Source organism: Magallana gigas, chromosome 7 (assembly GCF_963853765.1).
Source record: "Magallana gigas chromosome 7, xbMagGiga1.1, whole genome shotgun sequence".
In the NCBI taxonomy this organism is placed as follows: domain Eukaryota; kingdom Metazoa; phylum Mollusca; class Bivalvia; order Ostreida; family Ostreidae; genus Magallana; species Magallana gigas.
Genome location: NC_088859.1, coordinates 357363 through 381945, shown reverse-complemented (window position 1 = coordinate 381945; position 24583 = coordinate 357363). Strand labels below are relative to the sequence as shown.

Below are 24583 nucleotides of genomic sequence, written 5' to 3'. Positions count from 1 at the left end.
ACCTGAGATAATTGAGATATCTCACCGGAAGTAGAATTTTTTTGTTGATATAACATCGCATAGGTAACTTATGTATAGAATTGTAGTTTTATGTTTATTCTATGGAAAAGAAATTTAATGCGTAGAAATAATAATTTTTGAAGTGCTTCCGGTGACGACCGGAAGTTACGACGAACAAAAAAAAATAGTTTAAACACATCTAGAGCTATAGGTCTATCATCCCACAAAGTTTGGGTGTTCAAAACTTTACCGTTTTTTAGATCTCGAGGTGACAAGCTTTTTCAACGCGGGACAGGAAACGCACGACCGGAAATGAATTTTGAAAAAATGAAAAAAACGCCTAGAGATATTATCATTGTCTTTCATTCCAGAAAATTTCAAAAATATCTATCCAGCCATCTCCGAGAAATCTTGTGGACAAAAAAAGGAAAAAAAAAAATAATAATAATAATAAAAAACCTTACAATCACTATAAGGTCTTCCGTTGGAAACGGAAGACCTTAATAATAAACAGCAATGTTAAGAGTTCAACAGGATATGAATTTGGTTGATACATGATCAAATCTTCCGAGAAGCCCTTTGGTCTTCACAGGATTTAATCACGTGACCAACCAAGTTCTTATCCTGCTGAACTTTTTAACTTTGTTTCTTAAACAAATGCCTATAGGTACATGTAAATTTTTATATATAGCAGACCCTACCATAAAAAACGCACATCTAACCCTATAAATACATTACTTATTTTTGAGTTTGTGTGATGTTCCTGAGATGGATATGTATAACATCTGTCACTGCTGCCCATTGTGTGTGGCATCTTTTATCCCCTATCATATTTCTGTAAATCTTAACATAGCACTGTCCGTGTCCATGGTCATCATTACACAGCATTGTCCCTGACCCTTAGTCCCCATAGTGAGGTCATTCTGATCCCAGTGGTCGGTCGTGCCACGCTGGAGAATGGATAGCGGTTCAATTCCACATTCCTCATCTCGTTTTTCAGCCGTTCCATTGTTCCATCACGAAACATTCCAAAGACCTCGACCTCAGCAAGACTAGGGTGACAGGACAACTCCCTGTTTGTGAACAAATATGATAGATTTATACATGTATTAGCCACAGAGGCCAAGCCCATTTTAACATTAATATACTTTATTTATGGTTATATTGAAATAAATGTTAAAACGGGCTTGGCCCCTGTGGTATTAGCTAATAATGAATTAAGCTTGAAACTGCAAAAACAGATTTTTCATGGGAAAAATTGTATGTGGTTCATGACCTCAATCATTTTTGTGATGATCTGGCTTCATTGCATACATAAAAATAATCAAATTTAAAAATATATACATGTATTGGAAAATCCCATTTGTTGATCTATAACAATTTTTGTCTAAAAAGGAACTTATTCTCAAAGAGAAATATTTCAACAGCTACAATATTTTGTCCGCCAATAATTTCGATATATATAGGTGTGTTACCTGATGCTGGTGACGGGCAGTCTGTAACACCTGCTGAGGGCCAGGTACTGGAGCTTGTCCAGGTGAGACATGATGTGGGAGATGGACTGTTCAGTAATGACCGTGGAGTCAGAGAGATCAAGCTCCATTAGACCGGGGCAGGCACGCACCAGCTGTAACACCTCTGTAACACAACAGACCCATGATATAGCAAGAACTGTGTCAAATGTAGCACCTCTGTAACTCAACAGAACCATGATATAACAAGAACTGAGTCAGATGTATCACCTCTATAACACAACAGAACAATGATATTACGAGAATTGTGTCAGATGTAGCACCTCTATTACACAATAGACCCTAACCCTGATATAGCAAGAACTGTGTTAGATATATTAGCACTCTGCAACACAACAGAACCATGATAACAAGAACTGTGTCAAATGTAGCACCTCTGTTACACAACATGCATATTATAAACCAAGTCATGATGACCTAGAGCCTCTTTATCACATCAAACCAAACAAGTATTTCATATTTTCTGAAATGTATTAGATTCCAAAAAAAAAAAAAGTGCACTAGGAATATTAAGCACCAAGCTTCAGCACCTCTGTTACACCACATTCCCATAACATAACTCGTTAAGATGAAGTGCAAACATTTATCTAAATTATGGTCTCATTGAAATATAACGGTTTTGCATAATAATATGCATCAGCAATTTAAATAAAATCTAGCGCTTCTGTAGCCCACACCAATTGCAATGCTTTATCACCGCCAAGTCAGGAATAAACCTGGTGAAAAGCTGTTCCGTATCATTAAGTATCTGGAAAAGTTAACTCTTGAAACGAATACCTTCCACCTTACAATATGTAAAATCTGTTGCTCAACTCAAACCAAGATAGAAGTGAAATAAAACAGTGTTTAACCACAAATTGTCTCAGCAATTTACAAGTACTGTAATCTCGTTAGCCTGTTTCTGATACTGATTTAGGTTGGCTATGTATAGGTAAGTTTACCTTCATCAGTGATGTTCACTGATTTAGGTTGGCTGTATATAGGTGGGTTTACCTTCATCAGTGATGTTCACTGATATAGGTTGGCTGTGTATAGGTAGGTTTACCTTCATCAATGATGTTCACTGATTTAGGTTGGCTGTGTATAGGTGGGTTTACCTTCATCAGTGATGTTCACTGATTTAGGTTGGCTATGTATAGGTGGGTTTACCTTCATCAGTGATGTTCACTGATTTAGGTTGGCTGTGTATAGGTGGGTTTACCTTCATCAGTGATGTTCACTGATTTAGGTTGGCTATGTATAGGTGGGTTTACCTTCATCAATGATTTTCACTGATTTAGGTTGGCTGTATATAGGTAGGTTTACCTTCATCAGTGATGTTCACTGATTTAGGTTGTCTGTATATAGGTAGGTTTACCTTCATCAATGATGTTCCCTGATTTAGGGTGGCTGTATAAAGGTAGGTTTACCTTTATCAGTGATGTTCACTGATTTAGGTTGGCTATATATAGGTGGGTTTACCTTCATCAATGATTTTCACTGATTTAGGTTGTCTGTGTATAGGTAGGTTTACCTTCATCAGTGATGTTCACTGATTTAGGTTGGTTGTATATAGGTGGGTTTACCTTCATCAGTGATGTTCACTGATTTAGGTTGGTTGTATATAGGTGGGTTTACCTTCATCAGTGATGTTCACTGATTTAGGTTGGCTATGTATAGGTAGGTTTACCTTCATCAGTGATGTTCACTGATTTAGGTTTGCTGTGTATAGGTAGGTTTACCTTCTTCAGTGATGTTCACTGGTTTTAGTTGGCTGTATATAGGTAGGTTTACCTTCATCAGTGATGTTCACTGATTTAGGTTTGCTGTGTATAGGTAGGTTTACCGTCATCAGTGATGTTCTCTGGTTTAGGTTTGCTGTGTATAGGTAGGTTTACCTTCTTCAGTGATGTTCACTGGTTTTAGTTGGCTGTATATAGGTGGGTTTACCTTCATCAGTGATGTTCACTGATTTAGGTTGGCTATGTATAGGTAGGTTTACCTTCATCAGTGATGTTCACTGATTTAGGTTTGCTGTGTATAGGTAGGTTTACCTTCTTCAGTGATGTTCACTGGTTTTAGTTGGCTGTATATAGGTGGGTTTACCTTCATCAGTGATGTTCACTGATTTAGGTTGGCTGTGTATAGGTAGGTTTACCTTCATCAGTGATGTTCACTGATTTAGGTTGGCTGTGTATAGGTGGGTTTACCTTCATCAGTGATGTTCACTGATTTAGGTTGGCTATGTATAGGTGGGTTTACCTTCATCAGTGATGTTCACTGATTTAGGTTGTTTGTATATAGGTAGGTTTACCTTCATCAATGATGTTCCCTGATTTAGGGTGGCTGTATAAAGGTAGGTTTACCTTTATCAGTGATGTTCACTGATTTAGGTTGGCTGTGTATAGGTGGGTTTACCTTCATCAATGATTTTCACTGATTTAGGTTGTCTGTGTATAGGTAGGTTTACCTTCATCAGTGATGTTCACTGATTTAGGTTGGTTGTATATAGGTGGGTTTACCTTCATCAGTGATGTTCACTGGTTTTAGTTGGCTGTATATAGGTGGGTTTACCTTCATCAGTGATGTTCACTGATTTAGGTTGGCTATGTATAGGTAGGTTTACCTTCATCAGTGATGTTCACTGATTTAGGTTTGCTGTGTATAGGTAGGTTTACCTTCTTCAGTGATGTTCACTGATTTAGGTTGGCTGTGTATAGGTAGGTTTACCTTCATCAGTGATGTTCACTGATTTAGGTTGGCTTTGTATAGGTGGGTTTACCTTCATCAGTGATGTTCACTGATTTAGGTTGGCTGTGTATAGGTGGGTTTACCTTCATCAGTGATGTTCACTGATTTAGGTTGGCTATGTATAGGTGGGTTTACCTTCATCAGTGATGTTCTCCCGGCATCCACTGAGGTTGAGTTTACGGACAGAAGAAGGGAGACAAACTGACAAGTATGCCACACTCTGTCTCCTTAAACCGGTCCAGGCTAAGTTCAAAGAGGTCAACCTAAACAGAACCAATCAAAAACAGTTCTATCGTAAATGTGACAACATTATAAAGAAAGAGTCAACCAGCAGAAAACATAGGCTTATTTGCTTTTAATAGCTATAAATCTAAATTAATGCCTAAAATTTCTACTCATTATTTTTTTTAAAGATAAAAAACAAAAGGATTTAATGATTTTCACGTGCATAAAGTTTACATTATAATAGTAAAAGAAAAAAAGGTTCGATCAACAGATATTCAAGGGTCTCTAAAGTACAGTGCCAATGTTCTAATCACTTATATTGTAAGCCAACAAATCTGAAAAAAAAATCAAGTCTTATCTTGGGAATTGAACCCCTAACCTCATGCATAATGTGACAAACTAATGAGACCTGATCTATTATTGACAATTATGTACTCAATGCTCATGTTGAATTTTTGCGGAACTCACCGTCGACATCCTCCCAAGATGGCTGCCAATCCAGTGGTACTAAGTCCCTCACACATGCTCAGGTTCAACACCTGCAGGTTCGGGTTCTGGCCAAACAAACTGTAACCAAATATGAAAGAAGTTATATTATATATAGACATATAAAGAAAAACTCATATCCTTTCCATATTACACCCTGTAACAGCCCAAGACACCTATATCAGACTGAGGACCACAGGCCCAAAGGCTGTTCCTGGTCGAATGTGATAAGTAAAAAGGTATGAATTATCAAAATATTTATTTATTATTTATTATAATATAATTATATTTATGATAACATACTGACCATATCAAATAATCTGTCCCAAGATACACATACCTATGAAAGAATTCCATTTACCGTAAAATCAATGAAAGGGAAAATATTCAGGATATCTTCATTGAAATATTATCATTTTTCCCTCGGAGAAATTCACAGGAAGATTTCTTACGGACATTTATTATGAAAAACGTTGACATCTTTTCTCCATTCGGAAGTCACTCAGAATACCTAACACATATTTCAACTTTATCATTTTGGCACTTCCATGTCTACTGCAATGCAAAATCTGCGCAGCCTTTTTATTTTCAGGCATGCAGTGAAACCTGAAAGGCTACAGAGGGCACTTCAAAGAAGAAATCTTAGGATAATTTCATACTTTTGAATGAACATTGTTTGAACCCCAAGGTATTCATAAATATCAATTTCTTTAAGAAAATGTGCTGCATAAATATCTTGGGACAGACTATAGGAAAAAACTGTAGAATGACATGATAGCCATAGATAGTCATTCTTGAGTCATTCTTGTTTCAACTACAATCACTTGATCTTTTACTTCATACATGTCCAAGACCAACAAAATGATGATATGATGTCGACATTGATATCGAATTTTGAAAAATGCTAAACCAATAATGATGTTGATATCAACGATATCGTACGTAACTTGATGATATCAACATCGATATCAACTTACACTGATGAAGTTTCAAAATCAATTTTATTGTCAATATTGACGATATCGTACACAAAATGACGATATCCTTATCAATAGTAATCTTCCAATTGCATTTAAACAAATATTATAAAAAATGACAATATCATTCTCAATATTGACTCTTATGATTTCTTTTGATATCATCGGTAATCAACTTTAATCAATAACAATGAGAAGAACGGCTAAATGGTATTTAAGGATTGTAAAATGATATTATTGTGATCGTCTAGATTGTCAAATCTAAAGACAAGCATGGTACAGTTTTCCAAGTACTTGATTACATTCTGCACAAAAGCAAATTGATATCGATACAGCTATTGTTGTGTACATGTCAATTGATATCATTACAATATCGACATTAAAATATGGTGAGTTGTAGTTGTGTTTATATGCAAATCAATATCCATGTGATATCGTCAATATCGACATAAAATATGGACAAATAAAGTTGTAAACAAAGGAAAATAGATTTTGATACAGTATCAGCAATATCAACGTTAAATATGGACAAATTGAATTCTGTTTATATGCAAATCGATATCAATATGATATTGTCGATATCGACGTTAAACATCGAATGCTGTAGTTGTGTACATATGAGTCTCGATATCGGTATGATATCGTCGATATTGACATGAATATAGACAAATTCAGTTGAGGACAAAGAAAATCGATATCGTTACGATATAGACATTAAATATGGACGTTAAATTTGGATAGCTGTAGTCATGAACATATATATATAAATTCTTTTAAATTGAATTAAGTCAATCGATATCGATACAATATCGTCGATATCATTGATATTGATACTACATCATGTCTTGGACATAACTCTTTACTTAACTATATTTTAATGTCTAGAATGGTTAATATGTGCAATTGTAATCCTTCATCAAAATTTTAAAGTCTAATATCAAGTAACAAGAAAGATACAGAGTTCGAAATTCTTTGTTTTGTAAACAAGGCTAGAGTTTTGTTATTTTTTACGTACGTGTTGTATTGTTATAAGTTTCAATTAAATATTGCTATTTTTCTTTAAAATAATTAAAATAATAATTATAATTTATAAACACTTTGAGTAAGTTTTTGTTAACCACAAACCATTTGTCAGAGAAATGGTAATTTTGTACACTTTACACTTTGTATACAACTGGAATTTTGCTTCAACATTATAAATGTAAACAAGCGCTTTGTTTTCATAGCAAAGAATTTCAAGCTCTGTAACTCACTTATAACTCAACGAGTGACACTCAAATTTTAGTTGAATATCAAAAATGCCTTACTGAAGCATTGTAAATATCAACGTACATGTAGTATGAAACACCCCTGAAATTATTTATTTGAAACGTTTTCTCAAATACACAAAATAATTACTTAAAGCTGACATGAATTCATAAATATGCATTATTTCCCTTTTATCTCTGACTACCGCCATATTAGTTTTCTATTGTTCTGCTCATCGCTACACACCCTCTATATAAGGCCGAGAGCATAATTCATGCTTCACCGCATTCGGCTATTTCATACACCCGAACGAGTTACCTTGGACGAAAAGACGTGCAGACACGCATTTTGAACAAAAATTATATGACAACCACTGCACTGACAAGGAATATATCCAATGAACGACGAAACAAGAGAGACTGAAATCCAGGCATATAAAAAAATCCTCGATAATTGTAGACCTTTTTTCTGTTTATGTTATAGCACTGCACATGCGCAACCACACACTGTCGGTGATCGAGCAATGTCAATGATCGCATGGAAACGGAGCGTTTTTATAGAACCGATGAAAAAGAGCAGCTGTTATGTTCTTATTTTCTTGGATTTACTATCATTTAGCTACTGGGTTGGATCTAGTGCCGCTGGGGTTTTCAAAAAGATGCAGACGTTGTGCACTCTGTATCAACGACACACGTGTTTGATTTTGCATGTGAAGTAAGGCAGCACTGTCTGTGCAAAATAATACAGATACTAGTACCTTGGAAATTCTTTCAAAGAATAAATATATTTTGTACTTTATTGTTGTTTCCTTTATTCTTTATTACAAACACTTAACTGCAATGTGTAGTTTATGCATTTAGAAGTCCATGCAACGTGTATGCCTAGATCGGAAAGCAACCAACCGTAACTTTCTCGACCGGTATATATATACCCCATGGCAGTAGAGGAGAGATCGAAACTAATATGGCGACCATATGCTTTTATGAATTCATGTCAGCTTAAAGGACGTTGTTTACTCATGCAGGGTTTGAGTTCTCAAATTCGGATTGTTATAAAGCTCAATGTCATGAGTAAAATTTGTTCTAGATGCAAAAATATTTATGAAATGAATTATTTTTGACATAATATTCGATATTCTTAAAAAATTATGGAATAAGGCTCAAACAAAGTTGGTCTTTTAGCAAAACAAAGGAAATTCGGACTAAATTTTTCAGATTTTGTTTTTCCCTGAAATATTTTTGGTAATACTTTAATATTTTAAGTTAAGATTTTATTTGTAAGTCAACAAAATTTTACATATTTTTTGTTGGTTTTATCTCATTTTTCATTTAGATAAGCGTATGGCATACACTACAAAAAGATTGAATCAAAGTACTGAAAGTACTGAAAAGCGCTAACCTAGCTTGGTTCTAAGAAAATTTACTGTGTGCAAGCGTAGGCGGAAATGAGCCTTATTGAAATTTTGGTTTATGTTTAATGAATATCAATTTAAAGTATCGAAGGCCAGATTTCTTTAAATATATGTTACTTTCTGAAGATGATGTGAATTAAAGCTGAACACGACTTGTATATGGATACTTGCCTGAAAAAAGATATGTTAAAATCACAAATTATACCTTTTTAACAGTTATTTATCACAGTTTTTGACATTTTCTTGCAAAGAATCGATTTTATTTTTCTATATTTTAGCTTCTGAATACGCACTATATTTTTTCATCACTGCGTAGCATCCCGTGCTGATGTACGTAAGCCCCGCAAACCAATCGTATCTACTCGGCCATTTCCGTCACCCAGATAACTGGTTCCCTATACCTCTTACAAGTTTAAATGACGTATATTTCTGCTCATAGAGGGCAGTTATTCCTTGCACCGGAAATAGAAGTCTAACGACAATAAAGCGCTGAGCTATGCTTAGCGCTTTAAAAAAGCTTAAAAACAATAAACGACACCATATCTCAAAATTTTTATCATTGAACCCATTCAAATTTTATGCCAGCAGAGTAAGGTCAATATACTTAGTTTAATACTAATAATGTTTTAGTATTATCAATTTATCATCACTCAGTTTTTTGTTAAATTGAATAAAAAATGGGTAGGAATTTGAAAACTGATAGAGGAAATTCAGACTGGAATATTCATAAGAATTGTGAATGAAAAATCAGTGCTAATTATCTATTTAGTGTCACTGCCATTCATAAACAGTATTTCAATTTTAAAAGAGTTTAGCAATTTGAATTATTTTCATAGTTAAGAAAATCTCAATCATAGTGTATAATTCTTAGGGATTTTCTTAAATTTTCCAAAAATACTGGTATTCAATGGCCATCAACTCAAAAAGTAGGTCATAGACCTAAATTTTTGAAAGTGAAAAATAACATTACCATGAAAGTTCTATAACACACAATAGATAGTTTTTCAGTATCATCAGTGAATTTTTTTTCATTCTGAGTAAACGTATTATAACATTGAATCATGATTTTTTGAAGTATACAGTCTCATAACTGCAGCAATGTGCGCATACAAATTGAGTAACGCGTGTTAGTGAGTTATGAAAATTCGTATGCACACATCGCTGCAGTTATGAGACTGTATACTTCAAAAATTCATGATTTATTGCTTATATTTACACTATTTAACCTCATGCCTTGTCAGCAAATGTGATTTATACCTTAAAATTCCTATCTTATCCAAAGGGTAAGTTCATATTAATGGAAGAGCCAAAGTAACAGCCACAAGCGTGAACTTCGTTTTTCACTTGCGACGTTGCAGTTTACAGCATTCAACGTTTGTGACGTCATAATAAAACTCATCATTTTAACCTTTGAGTAGCTTTCAACACACTTAACAAGCAAAAAACATGTGGAATGTAAATATACCATAATAATATGTAAAAATTTATTTTTATCCATTATCTTAAGAAAAAAAATATATATCGTACCTATCAATTACTCAAGGCTGAAAAAATTTGAGGTACAACATATTTTGATAATTTTGAAACATACATTTGGATGGTGTTCATATGACTTTAGTGCAATTTAGCCTTATATCATTTAAAAATACGTAAATTGTGTTCCTTTCAAAGTAAAGACCTGAAATTTGGACACAACCACCACCAGTGTTTAGGCTTTTTAAGGTCATATCAACAGGTCAAAGGACAAATATGACGACATCATCTAACTTAAAATTTTTATCAATTTTCATCTCCGTCTTAAACCTTAATTAATCTAAAACCAATGGTTAAATTTTCTTTATTTTAATATATTTTTATAACAGAGTCATGACAATTATACTGTTAAATTTTATTCAAATTTGAATTATAAATTTACTTTTTAGAGACCGTTAATTAGTGCTGCATATTTTTGTATTACAAGAGAATTCACAAGTGCTAGTTTTAGATTATATTGAACCAGATTATAATATATTATATAGATTATATTGATTTATATTATACCAGAAATTACCTCAAAATACCTGTTAGAATTTATTTCAGTGTCTTTGAGTAACAAGAAGGTCTTCTGTGTAAATAGCAGCACAAAAATTTGTAATATCTTGAAAAATAACTTAATGGCATAGGAAATTATAACAATGACTATTTCATTTTACACTCCACTGAAAGGAGATTCAAATGGTCTATTTGGGGCGATGTGGGCAAAAATTGTGAGGCCAGATTTTTTTTCAAATTTTACATATTTAAAGATTTCATCCCAAAGAACAAAATAAAAACATTTCAGAAATCTTGAATTATAGGAAAATTTAAGCTTATCTGTTTTGTACTACCTTAAAATCAGAAAAATAATTTTTGACTAAAATCATGAACATGCCCCTTTAAGTACATTTTAATGTGCATCAGAAAATAAGCATGCTCTTGCAATATGAAGAGTTTACAAACTAAAATAAGAAAATAGTGTTAAAAGTTTTGGCAAGTGAAAAAAGAAAGCTAGGCAGGACAAAAATAATTGTCCTTAGTCTTAGATCTAGAATGAAGTCAGGAAATTATAAGCATTCATTTAATTTCAAATAATTTAATTCTGGTTGTAATGCGGCATTTAATTGGATAGAAAAATTTAGTTTAATTTGTATAACCTGGTTTGCACGTCACAAGGCACCAACATCAAAAGCGTACTGATCCGCTTGACGTTATGTTTGAATTTTGAACAGATTAATATCATTTTAAAAAGTAAAACGGACTCAATTTGTACAACAAATTACAGAAAATTAAATTATAAGGAATGAACTCAATATCTACTAAAGTTATACTCGTATAACCTGGGTTGGAGCAATTTACACTTTTTTATAATCTGCTTTGCGGATTATAAAGCGTAAATTGCCCACACCCAGCTTATACTCATATAACTTGGGTCGAGTTCATTTCTTAAATACTCCTGTAATATAATATTCTCTTTTGAGACTTATATAACTCAGGAAATGGAAATTATCACATAATATCAAAAATAGCATCAAAATTTCCACTTAGAAGTAGACCTTCAAAATGGAGACACTTCCCTCACAAATGTAAGTCTATTATAAAAAGTGATATTGTTGTTTTAAAGGTTGATACCAATTAGTGAAAAGTTATGTGTCCTGTATTTTAGATACATCTTTCTTTAAAATGTATGATGTTAACCATCAAAATGATGACTATCCTTTCTGCAAGATTTCTGATAAGTCTAGCCCCCCCCCCCCCCCCCCTCCACCAACTTTCAATTTGCTTTCAACGCCACCGATACAAATTAGTCAAAAACCTGTTTATTTTTAATTGTCATGATTTTAGGTCAGTCTGCTCCCCCCTCTCTTACACACACTCTATCAAAATACAATGTTCGCGCTAGACTGTTGAAATGCATTCATTCGAAATGCCATGCATTCATGAAACTTATATCATCGGTCATCGATTCAGGCAGCTACGATGTTTAATCAATGACAACCATTTGAATTTCTCAACAAAACAGATTCATTTTATTAAATAGATATTATAGGGTTAAGAGGAATGACAGTGTTGAAATTAGAGCTCAGTGATATATATCATATAGATTTCATCGAAATTAGACTTTGTTTTCGGTTTAAAATAAGACATACTTTTTCCTTCAAGGCTTAAACACACTTTTTGTAGTTTTTTTGGGGTTCTGTAACTGTATATACCTTTTAATTACTTTCACCGTTTATCACCTTTATCTAACTGAATTGTACTTTACCGAGGTTTCCGCTTAAAGGGACTTGGACACGATTTGAGATCAAAAATTTTATTTTTATTTTTTATGTATAAAATGGTTTATTGGTGCATTTTAAATGATTGACCAAAATATTAAATGTTAAAGTCAAGTTACAAGCGAGATACAGAGGTAAGAATTGATAGTTATGTAAACAAAGCTCGAGTCTTATAGTTGTTTACAAAAAATGTAATGTAGAGAATTATCATTTCTTAGACAAAATGACTTGTAAAAAACAATTTAAACCAAATCAATATCTTCTAAAATACTATTATCAACAGAAAAAAAGTTACATTTGATTGAAATTTACACCAATACAACGAAAATGTAAAAATGACAATATTCGAGCTTTGTTTACAAAACAAAGAATTATAAAGTCTGTATCTTGCTTATAACTTGATATTTGAGTTTAAATTTTGACAAAGCATTATAATCTTCTATATTTATCAGTATAAACATTGAAAATGGAAAAATAAAATTTGAAAATTTTAAGTCAAATCGTGTTCAAGTCCCTTTAATCGGATAGTCAATTTGTCAGAGAAAAATTATCAGATAATTAGATTAACCAATTTAGCGTTTTTATGGTCTTTAATTTTGGTATAGAATAAAATACAACTTGTTTCAATACATAGTTTATCAATGTATTTAAGTACCATCTATAACAAACAAATATATAGTAAAATGTGAAAGAATATTAAAGTTAACTTGAATTTAAAAAGAAATGCCCAAGAGAAAAATTAATATCAATCAGCCATGCACATGAAAAACATGTTTTCAATTGGAATAAACAAACATGGATATTTAAGAATGGAATGAACTATTAATTTAAACGTGAATGTTGTCGATCAACTTTAAATGAAACAAGAGATGTTTGTAACACACTTATACCCCCCTCCTTTGGAAACATCTGCGAGGAAAATGAACGGTTACTACAAATAATTAAAATTTTTCCAAGGCACATAAGTCTGTCAAAATATGCTTGATCGTACCCAAAATCAAACTTGACCTACATATTATTATGATAAACCTGTATACCGAATTTAATTTCAATATGTGCATCGTCTGCGAAGGAAATGAATGGAAACTGTTGGTGGACTGACCGACCGACCGACAGCAGCAAAGCAATATGCCCTTCTTTCTTGGGGGGGGGGGGGGGGGGGGGGGCATAAAAATGATTGCAAGTTATTTGCAAAAAATTATGCAAAGGCTAGGTTGCAAATGTTTTAATCTATTATGTCTTAAATTCGCATGATGAAATTGAAAATTAATCAATAATTAATCTAAATGAAATCCATCAACTGGAAGTATAGTAATGTCCGCCAATGATCAGTGCAAATGCGTAGGGATAATGCATACCTTTGTACTTCGACCTACTGATAGAATGAAAAATTCTCTTTATAGAGGTGGACAGACGTGTCTTTATGATTGTTTTGCATGTCCACTTCACTGGAAAATATAATGCACATATATCAGCTGTGTTTTCCTGAAACCACGTATTAAAGCACTTCACTGCAAGCAATTGCATTTATTATTAGTAGATGGCCAACGCACGGCATAAAAGGGGGGGGGGGGCAATATAGTGTTAACATACTCCCCTACTTCTTCTTGCAGCAGATAGTTTTCATAAGTTTACATATTAAACGGTGAATAAACATGAAGTCCCCCCCCCCCCCAACCACTTTTTGACTAGTTAAATAGCGTATATCTGCTCTAATAGAGAGATAATTTGTGTTACAAATGATAACTCCTGGTTATGAAAATCCCAAATAATTTTTACCAGTTTCTACTTTTAATTTTTTTTTTTCAGCTGTTCGATCCAATTGAATAGTGACTTTCTCAAAGAAAATATTAAAGTTTTATAAACATTAAATGCATTACTGAAATTAAGAAAATTCTAATATTAATCATTATTTAATAAAACAAAAAAATGAATATATATGAAGTTTTTAAAAGGGTATTTGTTATTTCCTAGTGTTTTCAAGATACAAGAGCTGAAACTCTTAAGAATATTCAATAAGATATCGTTCAGACATAAAAAGTGGTGTCTTCCATAAGTACCACATAAATAATCATTAATTATATTATATACTTCCATATCATACATGTTAAACTGTGTGTGTTTCTTTTTAAAAACAAAGATTTTCAGTGTATTTATTCAAAGGAAAAATTAAAGGATAAAGATTTGGGGAAGACAAATCATCTTTGCTAGCCAAAAGTCTAATTTTATTCTTATTCTAACCCCCTCCCCCTCTCTTATTAATATTGTCATCTATTATAAATTGTTTTAAAAAAAGTCACCTGGATATGAACTTTATTGGTCACATGATCAAATCCTGTGAAGCACAAAGGGCGTCTTAGAAGTTTTGATCACATTCAGTTTTCTGCATTCATAACAATGGACGGTCAAACAATAAACTCTTAGTTTGATCATTGTGACCCCAATTATTACTTCTATGTGCTAAAAGTTTCACACGAATGAACATCTAATATACTTTTCATAAAAGGAATATATTTGCATATGTAACTATGTAACATTGTTTTCTTTTAAATAAGGTTAGTGGCGTGTTTTTTTGTGTAAATAGATTTATTTTGTTAAATTCCTCCTTCAATCAGCTATGTTTCGAGGTGCAAGTAAAATTTGAAATTATTGTAAATAATTTTAGTAAGTTATTGTCAGATTCTGTTTTATTCTTGATATGGTATTTTCTATCCAACAATCTATATGTAAACAAAAACCTGACACAAGCTTTGTTTAACTGGTACACACACTGACGCAAGTGGATCCCAATTTATAATATGTTGGAAAAGACATTTCAATTTTATCATAGCTTAATTCAAAAACATGTATTTTTAGAAACTGTTGATTTTTTTAAATAAGTATACATTTAATTCTTAAAGATGTAAGCAGCTGGAGCACATGTCAGGGTCAGTGTTTGTGGGACTGTGTGAGATAGTGGGGACCTCACAACTGGTGGCTATCAGGAGGGAGACAGAGGACATCATAGAGATGGTGGTAAGACAAGTGACACCTTATGATGGGGTCATTAAGATGGTGAGTGGAAGTAAAAGAGAAGGGTTCAGACTGAAGGGATCAGATATTGACTTTATGCTATGGCCAAACAACCACCGAGTGATCATGGACATGTCTCAGTCTGAGTATTACAACACAGCCAATACAACCTTGATTCTCTCTGAAAGTTCTGAGAGTCCACCAGGATTCACTCTACTTCAGTTACTGACTCCAACAACATACAGAGAAGTCCATTCAGCATGTGTCAGAATGAATGACAGAGTCTATATATCTAGTTTTATTTACAGACAGTTAACTTGTTCATTTGCATATCCTAATTCTACTGTACATGGTCCCTGTGGTAGTGGTAATATAGCAGGGAGACTAGAATATGACACTGCCTGGTGTTTCGTTTGCGACTCTTGGCCTATGTCTGCCTTGTCATGGATAAACAGATGTCACTCATGGCCAGATTCTGATGTTGTGAATGACATCGTAAGAGATGGATGTCACTTTGTAGCAATAGGACACCCACTTGGATCTCATGAATATGAGGAATGGAGAATATCATTTTCTCAGGCAGAGCAGAAATGTGTGTATGCAATGAACCACAGTCAGTTTTTGATTTATGGATTGTTAAAGCTATTTTTAAAAGAAGTTATCAATCATCATTTAGAAGAAAGAAATAAACTGTTGTGTTCCTATCACATGAAGACAACAGTTTTCTGGGCAATTCAACAAAACACACTACCTCACTGGTGTCCACAAAATCTCCTGGCCGGTTTCTGGGTCTGCTCTAAACTCCTCCTAAAATGGGTGTATGAGGGGATCTGTCCTAACTTTTTCATCCCACAAAACAACCTGTTTCTGACAAAGGTCCATGGCTCAGCACAAAACAGATTGTTCCTACAGTTACATGAATTGTACAAGAAAGGTCTGGCCTGTCTGTTACAGAGTTCCTCTATCAGGTCCTACATCATTGATGTCCTGTACAATCCTAGAGCTTTTGTTTGTACAGATGAGAGTACCATGAGATGTGAAATTGATTATGATAAAGAGCTTTTCTTACAGTCCTGTACTGTATCTGAATTAGACTCATGTGGAAGCATACTTTACCTTATCAAAGCCTTACACACAATACAACAGTTGGTAGATTCACCACTGACACAGTATCAAGCTGTCACATTACAGACACTTACAGTCTATGTCATTCAGAATATTGTTTTCACATTAGAATACATGTTTCATAACTCAAGTACCAACAAACAGATGTATATTGCAGACAAAATATCCTGTCATATGCTGAAATTAGCAGCCAAGTTTGGGTGTATTTCTGACATGTTGTACATTGCCATGTATTATTACAAGACACTCAGATACAGGGAAGCTTTATCTGTTATAGAGATGACAAAGGTCAAGTTAGCACAGCCTTATCTGATGTATAGGGTACGTGCAGACAGAGAGAGATATATAGAGGCTGTAGGGGGACGGTCCTGGGCTACCAAAATGAGACAGGCCATGGCAAAGGATATCTTACTGGACAACAAAATCTGTTATATCAATGAACTAATACCAGAACAACAGTCTGCTCTACAGAACAGAGAGCTTACATTATTTATCCCATTGTTTGTAATGTTACACTTCCTGGAGTTCTTGTGTTACAGACACATTGGTACAACATTATCACAAGCAGCTCTAGATGAGCTACAGGTCCTAGTCCACCATGATCAGGGACTGTATGTAGATTATATAGACAGAGACATCTCCTGGGAGATCCTGGGGATCTGTCAACAGATCACAGGGAACCTCCAGGCAGCTCTATACTCTTACCAACAGTCACTCACACAGTATCCATTGAACAACATACAAACTGCTACACAGAGTAGGATACAGGATGTTGCAAGCTACTATTAGTAAATAAATGATCTTGATTATTGATTACTTGTTCAAACAATTAACATAGACTTTTGAGCACTATATTAAAAAAAACCATTTGGATGACTGAGAAGAATATACAGAATATGGTTCAGTTAACGCCACACTGGTAAATAAACAGTCCCACATTGAAAGTCATATACAAAAAGGTTAGGGTTAACCCTAAACCTAACCCATATAATAAAACCTTGTTATACAAGAGGTTCATAGGCCGTGTCCCTTTCTTGAGCAACAGTTTTTAAAAATAGTTCTTGCATTTTATCTACTAAAAAAAACAACAGCTTTGAACTCAGAAAGGGTTAGTATAAGTTTTGGAAATGAGGCAGTCAATAAAAGATTAAAAGGAATAGCAAAATAATATGTGTGTTTTGTGTATGAATATTGATATAAATTCAAGAAGGTGTGAAATTGTGTTATTCGGGAAAAAGTGAATCCTGAAGATAACTGAAAAACATTGATAGTATTAATTTGAAAACAGATTGATTTATCTTGTATGTTTAGCACCTAATTGTTGATAGAAAAAAATATGCTTTGTTTTAATGTTCCATTTCTTAAGTGTCTGAAATATATGTTTGATTTCAGTATATCATCATTAAAGTATTATTCTGTAACCACAACTTGATGTATTTAATTCTACAGGTGATGTTAAACTCTTCAAGAACAAGAGATGTTTGTGAAACACTTATGCCCCCCTCCCTACGAAATATCCACAAAGAAAATGAACGTAAACTGCAAATATTTGGAATTTTTCTAAGTCCAAGGGGCATAACTCTGTCGAAAATTGCTCTATCATACCTAAAATCAAACTTGACCTACATATTATTTAGATAAACCTGTATACCAAATTTCATATCAATATGTGCACCCTCTGAGAAGAAAATGAGCAGAATCTACAAATAACTGGAATTTTTCTACGTCCAAGGGCCATAACTCTATCAAAAATTGCTCGATTGTGCCTAATATCAAATATGACCTAGATATTATCATGATAAACCTGTACACCAAATTTCATTTCAATATGTTCATCTTTTGCGAAGAAAATGAGCGGAAACTACAAATAACTGGAATTTTTCTACGTCCAAGGGTCATAACTTTGTTGAAAATTTGCTCGATCGTACCCAATATCAAACTTGACCTAGATATTATTATGATAAACCTGCATACTGAACTTCACTTCAATATGTGCATCCTTTGCGAAGAAAATGAATGGAAACAGTTGGTGGACCAACCAACAGACAGCAGCAAGGCAATATGCCCTCCCTTCTTCGAAGGAGGGCATAAAAATAAATTATCCTTCTGCTAAAAAACTGGCTAAATTTATCGATAATTGTGCAACTTTAATAACATGTACAATCTAATTACCTGGTATACAAAATACCAATAATTCATGTTTTCCAAGTTTTGTTCATTACAAAAACCCTAAGGAACACTGTGTGACCTGATTATTTGAGTTTCAATGGTGGCGTTTTCAAAGCATGGTTGAACATCTACCATTGTAGACGAGGACGTGGCTGCTGCTGATGTATCAAGCCAAGGGGTATTTCGTGCAGTGTTTGCAAATAGAACCAATGAAGAAGTTTTGCATGAGGATTTTGAAAGAATGCTGCTGATTGCGTATTTCTGTGTATCGTTTATTATGCGGAAATTGTCCAGCGATTGAATGTTTTTGTGACCCGTTACATAAACCTGTAATGTGTCTGGGACATTAGAGTCGGTCATCTTTTGTACCAGCGTTTTCCCGACACTTGTATTTGTAATCCTTCTATTATCCGGAAAGCCAGCATTTTTTGACATTTTTTGATGATATCATTTAATTTGTTGACACCTACTGGGCTACTAATAAACCACCTATCCTGAATTCTCGGCCGTTTTTCATTTGTAACGAATGAAATATAAAATGGGTCATCATGCTTTGAATGACCATCTGGCCGTTTAACTCTATGCAACACATAAGTTGATACTGGGTATTTTTCAGGGTTATCGGGGGTTGCATATGTGCAAGGGGGACACACCCAGCTGTCGGCGACATCCTCATCTGTTCTTGTTTTCATGGCCCTTTCATTATACTCTAAATAATCAAACTGGAATTGTTCGTCTTTTTTTTTTAGAACAATGTCACCCCATTTCATTTTGTGGTGTTCGGTCCCCCTCGCATGCCAAAATAGAGCGTGTTATTAAACCAGAAGGTGTTTATCAAAGAGGTGGGGGTGGCTTTACCCAATTGTTCAGTGCAATAATGTTTTTTGATTTCTTCAGGTGTTAAACAGACAAATTTTTTGGGTTTGTTTTCTCTCTCCTGTGCTTTTAAATCCTTTTGTTTTGTCTTTAGGGCCTCTCTGCACTGCCCAAAATTTGAGGTAGTAATTAATGAATATTGGTAGTGGTAATGTTTAAAGTGTCTTTTAAAGTTTCCCAACATACCCCTCAGAGTAAAGAGGGCTTATATACTCTTCACCCGATTTCGTGCGAACACTAACAAAAAAAGTTTGCCAAGAGGGGGTCAAGTTCAGTAGGGAATATGTTGCAAGTTTCTCTGGTCTCCCATTTCATTTCAAAATACTCACACAAAATGTTTAATGGCCAAGTGTTTTTTTAATCGTATTTGAGTTTTCATTGGCCTAAATGAAAGTTTACGTTTCCACGGGTTTAAATCTAACACTGATTTATTGTTTACGATTGAAGACGATATTTGTTTATGATTTTAAAGTAGTACTGGGGCGGCGCAATAATACACAGTGTAAGACAGAAAAATCTCGCACTGCTGTCTCACACTGGACAAACCATTCTCGAACAGATGATAATGCGAGAAATTGTCGTCTATAATATAAATATTGCTACTATTTGACTGGAATTGATGACTCACGTGGCGACATTGTCTATAACATAAACATTGCTACTATTTGACTGGTATTGATGACTAACATGGCGACATTGTCTATAACATAAACATTGCTACTATTTGACTGGTATTGATGACTAACATGGCGACATTGTCTATAACATAAATATTGCTACTATTTGACTGGTATTGATGACTAACATGGCGACATTGTCGTCTATAACATAAATATTGCTACTATTTGACTAGTTTTGATGACTCATGTGGCGACATTGTCTATAACATAAATATTGCTACTATTTGACTGGAATTGATGACTCATGTGGCGACATTGTCGTCCATAACATAAATATTGCTACTATTTGACTGGTGTTGATGACTTACGTGGCGACATTGTCGTCTATAACATAAACATTGCTACTATTTGACTGGTATTGATGACTCATGTGGCGACATTGCCTATAACATAAATATTGCTACAATTTGACTGGTATTGATGACTCACGTGGCGACATTGTCATCTATAACATAAATATTGCTACTATTTGACTGGTATTGATGACTCACGTGGCGACATTGTCATCTATAACATAAATATTGCTACTATTTGACTGGTATTGATGACTCACGTGGCGACATTGTCATCTATAGTACAGAGCTCCAGACTCAGTTTCTTCAGATTCTGACAGGAAGTAAATAAATGTCCCATTATCCTTGTGCTGGCTGAGGACAGACTGAGATCAAGGTACTGCAAGTACTGGAAGCTGAAATCAGTTAAGTATATCAACTTCACATTAGGTAATAGGACAGGTACAGTAACATTCACTTAACTAGGTGTTTGACAGGTATGGTGTAAGTTATGAAAAAGTGACGGAAACACACGGGACAGATAATTGAAGCTAATCATGAACATACACAAATAACCCCCCTCCTCTCTCTATAAAAGGATGGCAATATATCAAGAGATGTTACATAACTTTTTGTAACATTTTCATAACTTTAAGAGTCTAAAGGCTATTATAGTTTATATATTATCATAATAGTAATATATGTATGTGTTTACAAAACAGTAAAGATCAGTCTGATGAAGCTAGCAATACAACTTTTATTCACATATGAGAAATTTTTTCTACCTTCACAAAAGCCTTGTTGTTCTTAATATTAGGAGAGGATAAATATACATGTATTATAGCCTGTGCGATCCTTATTAAGTGAATTCATTTAATATAGTACTATAAATAGTTTTATTAAGAGCCTCTTCACAAAATTTTCTTCACACATACCAGTCTTCAAACATCTCTAGTATTTTATTTTTTAGATAATTTGCATCTTGATCATGAGATTTAGTCACATTAAACCAGTTTATCTAGAGTAAATTACAAAATAAAGTTGTCATGAGGAAAAGTTGGTTTACAGTTAACTGTTATAAAACACCAGTGATAATTTTACTGTAACAAGACGACAAAGTCTGAAGGTGATGGCATGACCCCTGGCCTTTCACATCTTGTTATAGTGGTCCAGAGGCATGTTCAGCAGAGCAGGTGCTTGCGATCAATCGCCATAATTTGTGTTATAAGTAAAGGGAATTTTGGGAAGCGCTCAAGAACACTCGCGCTGCTGAACTTGCCTCTGGACTGTTATTACTGTGAAAATTGGCAGCACTTTACCAAATTTTTATCTTTATTGTTTTGCTCTAAACTTTATTCCTACCGGTACTTTGTTATTAGCAGAAACACTAAAGCAAATTTAATAGCTCTTGTATATTCACATAATATGTTCTAAATTTGATTGGTAATTGGGGAAATTAATACATTCATTTTGAAAAAAGGTACCCTTTTTGAATTAAAATAGGGGCCCTTCAGTGGCCCTCGTTTTGAACAATCCAGAGTCCTGTGGATAGTGGATGGACCAGAAATGGTCTCTCTTAACAAACTTACCCTGTTTTGTCCCCCTTCCAGTATCCATCAAACCCATCCTCCGTGACCTGCAAATGTTTAACAATAATCAAGTAAACTCATGATCACATTCTTTGACAACTGAATTTGGCGTCTCTTTCTGGAGGAATTTTTACTTGTCACTGCAACTTGCAATTTACTCTTTTTTATTAATTGCTACTTGACATCAGGAATGACCAACCTCTGTCTTTGTGAGGCGCAGGACTTGAACGCCGCGATGAAGGAGCAGCCCTAAACAGGAGGAGGTAACTCTTCTGTTGGCCAGATCTATCCTCTTCCATAGAGACCGGTCGCCTCTGTAATAGACAAGAACAATTAATTTGCCGAAACATAATAAGAGTCTGTTCATTTACTTTTCTATCCAACTTTTACATCTGTAAAAGACAAAAAAAGATAATGTGCCAGGACAAACAGTCTGTTTATTTTCTTTTTCTATCAAAACAGAATAAAATTCCAACAGAATGTGATGTAAAACAAAATGAAGACCAGATAGATAGGCAACATTTTTTTTCCATTTAGTTAAAAGTCAAAAAAGGCAAACAAATTTTAAGTTGATATCAATTCTTTAATAAAAGACCCTACAGCAATTAAAACTTTGAATTGTGTCCATTATCTCACTAGTACTGTGAGAAACATAGGTGTTCCTGAGCTGAGTATAAAAACTAAATGTTCACTGAGTATCAAACTCAATAATAGCCTTACACTACACAGTTCCAGCGGCGACAGACTCGAGCACACTTAGCGAGCGTGAACTTGGGTAACCAGTGAAAGATGCGCAGGATCATCTCGTCAGACAGGCTGCTGAAGAAATCTGTAACAGTGTTAACGCTATCATCATCTCAGTGTTTATTGAATTCTTCAAATGATAACAATGTTAACTTTTAATATAAAACTGTCATTCAGATAGCAAATTCTAATCATAATTTCAGGAATTTTTCTACAATCAATTTAGGTTCAAATTTTGTCCCTTTCACTTTGCAAATATTTCATTTATTTCTTTTTCCCAAACGGATCCCCCCCCCTAAAAATAACACCACCAACCCGACCCCGACCCCCCCCCCCCCCCCAATGAATTGTTTATGATTTTAAAGAGTGAAAGAAAAGAACACAAAAAATTAATAGTTATACGAGAAATGGTATTTGAACAATTCAATTCACTTGATAGTTTAAATATCAATATATACAATAATGCTAATTTTTCCCCAATTAATCAAAACTTTGATAACTTTTCCAAATTCAAAACCATAGGCCCCTCTTTAAATTAGAGAAAAAACACTCGTATAATTCTCTTCTACTTTAAAACGTTTCCTTATTTACATTGTATGCATGCACACACAATGCCATTTTTAATGTGCTGCAGTGTTCTTTACCTGTGTCATTGTGAGGTATTTCTGGGTAACTAGCTGTATCGTGCTGACTGACATCTCGTTTAGACGGGCGTTTGATGGTTTGTAACGCCAAATCTACTAGTATATTGTCTCTTTGACTGTTCTGTAAAACTCTGGGCGCCTTTGATAAAAATACATGTACAATAATCAAAATCGAGATATCATCTGGGACTATAAAACTGTATGAATCATTGATATTTTGATTGACAAAATTTTGTTTTTCAGATGGTAGAATAAATAAACAATTAAATGGCTTTTTTTCAATTTCAGTTTTGTTTTGAAATCTTAGGTTGAAATAGTAGGAGCAAACAGGGAAACTTGTTTATGATGAGTATAAGACCTTTAACAAAAGGGATTCGTTGGCTTCACTGGGGACACAAGGCGTGATTTCCAGGTTCTCTTCCTCTGAACTCCCGCTTTCTGATAACAGATCACATCCCAGCTCCTGGACCGGCACTTCATACTGCTTCTTTGGACGAACCCTGGTATTGAATCTCCTGGAATAATATAAGAGTGAAAGTCAATAAAGAATCTATCAATTGGTCTATCTTGTCCATTTTGTTCATTATGGAGATATTTGTTCAAGATGTCAAATTTACTATCTCCCTTTCTTATAAGCATATATACCTCATGTTATGCCCTTAAAATGCTATTTTCAGTATTTTGTTTATTGACCACGCACACCTATATAACTTCATTTCTGATCTTGCTTACTTGTCTTATTAAATTGTTATAAAACGCCACCCCTTATTACACGAGATTTGGTTTGATTCAATGCTGACGTCTAACTTTACACTGTAAAGTTAGACTTCGGCATTAAATCAAACCAAATCTCTGTAAATTACAATCCATATTTATCGTCTTAAATTAACTACACCATTTTTAACATACTTCCGATTCAGCGGAATGTTTTCTTTTGATGATGTGATATGCCTTGAAGATCTTTTGGTCCCTGAGTTCACCATATTCTCTGTTTAATTTTAGCGCCAACTTAGTAAAAGGGCGCACAGTAACTCGTTCCTGTATTGACTGAAATAGAGTCGGGATCGTG

General features: G+C 34.1%; 1 protein-coding gene across 1 annotated transcript; it reads right to left on the bottom strand.

The window, feature by feature from the left end:
- Nucleotides 1-508: 508 nt before the first annotated feature.
- Nucleotides 509-24569, bottom strand: LOC105334825 (S-phase kinase-associated protein 2). The gene is made up of 11 exons (XM_066066180.1): nucleotides 24424-24569; nucleotides 23873-24029; nucleotides 23515-23653; nucleotides 22847-22955; nucleotides 22326-22440; nucleotides 22127-22173; nucleotides 20819-20953; nucleotides 4956-5054; nucleotides 4398-4525; nucleotides 1476-1638; nucleotides 509-1073 (listed from the first exon to the last, which is right to left on the bottom strand). Exons 1-11 carry the CDS (start codon nucleotides 24495-24497, stop codon nucleotides 878-880), a joined length of 1362 nt encoding a protein of 453 aa, XP_065922252.1. The 5' UTR covers nucleotides 24498-24569; the 3' UTR covers nucleotides 509-877.
- Between the last annotated feature and the right edge of the window lie 14 nt (nucleotides 24570-24583).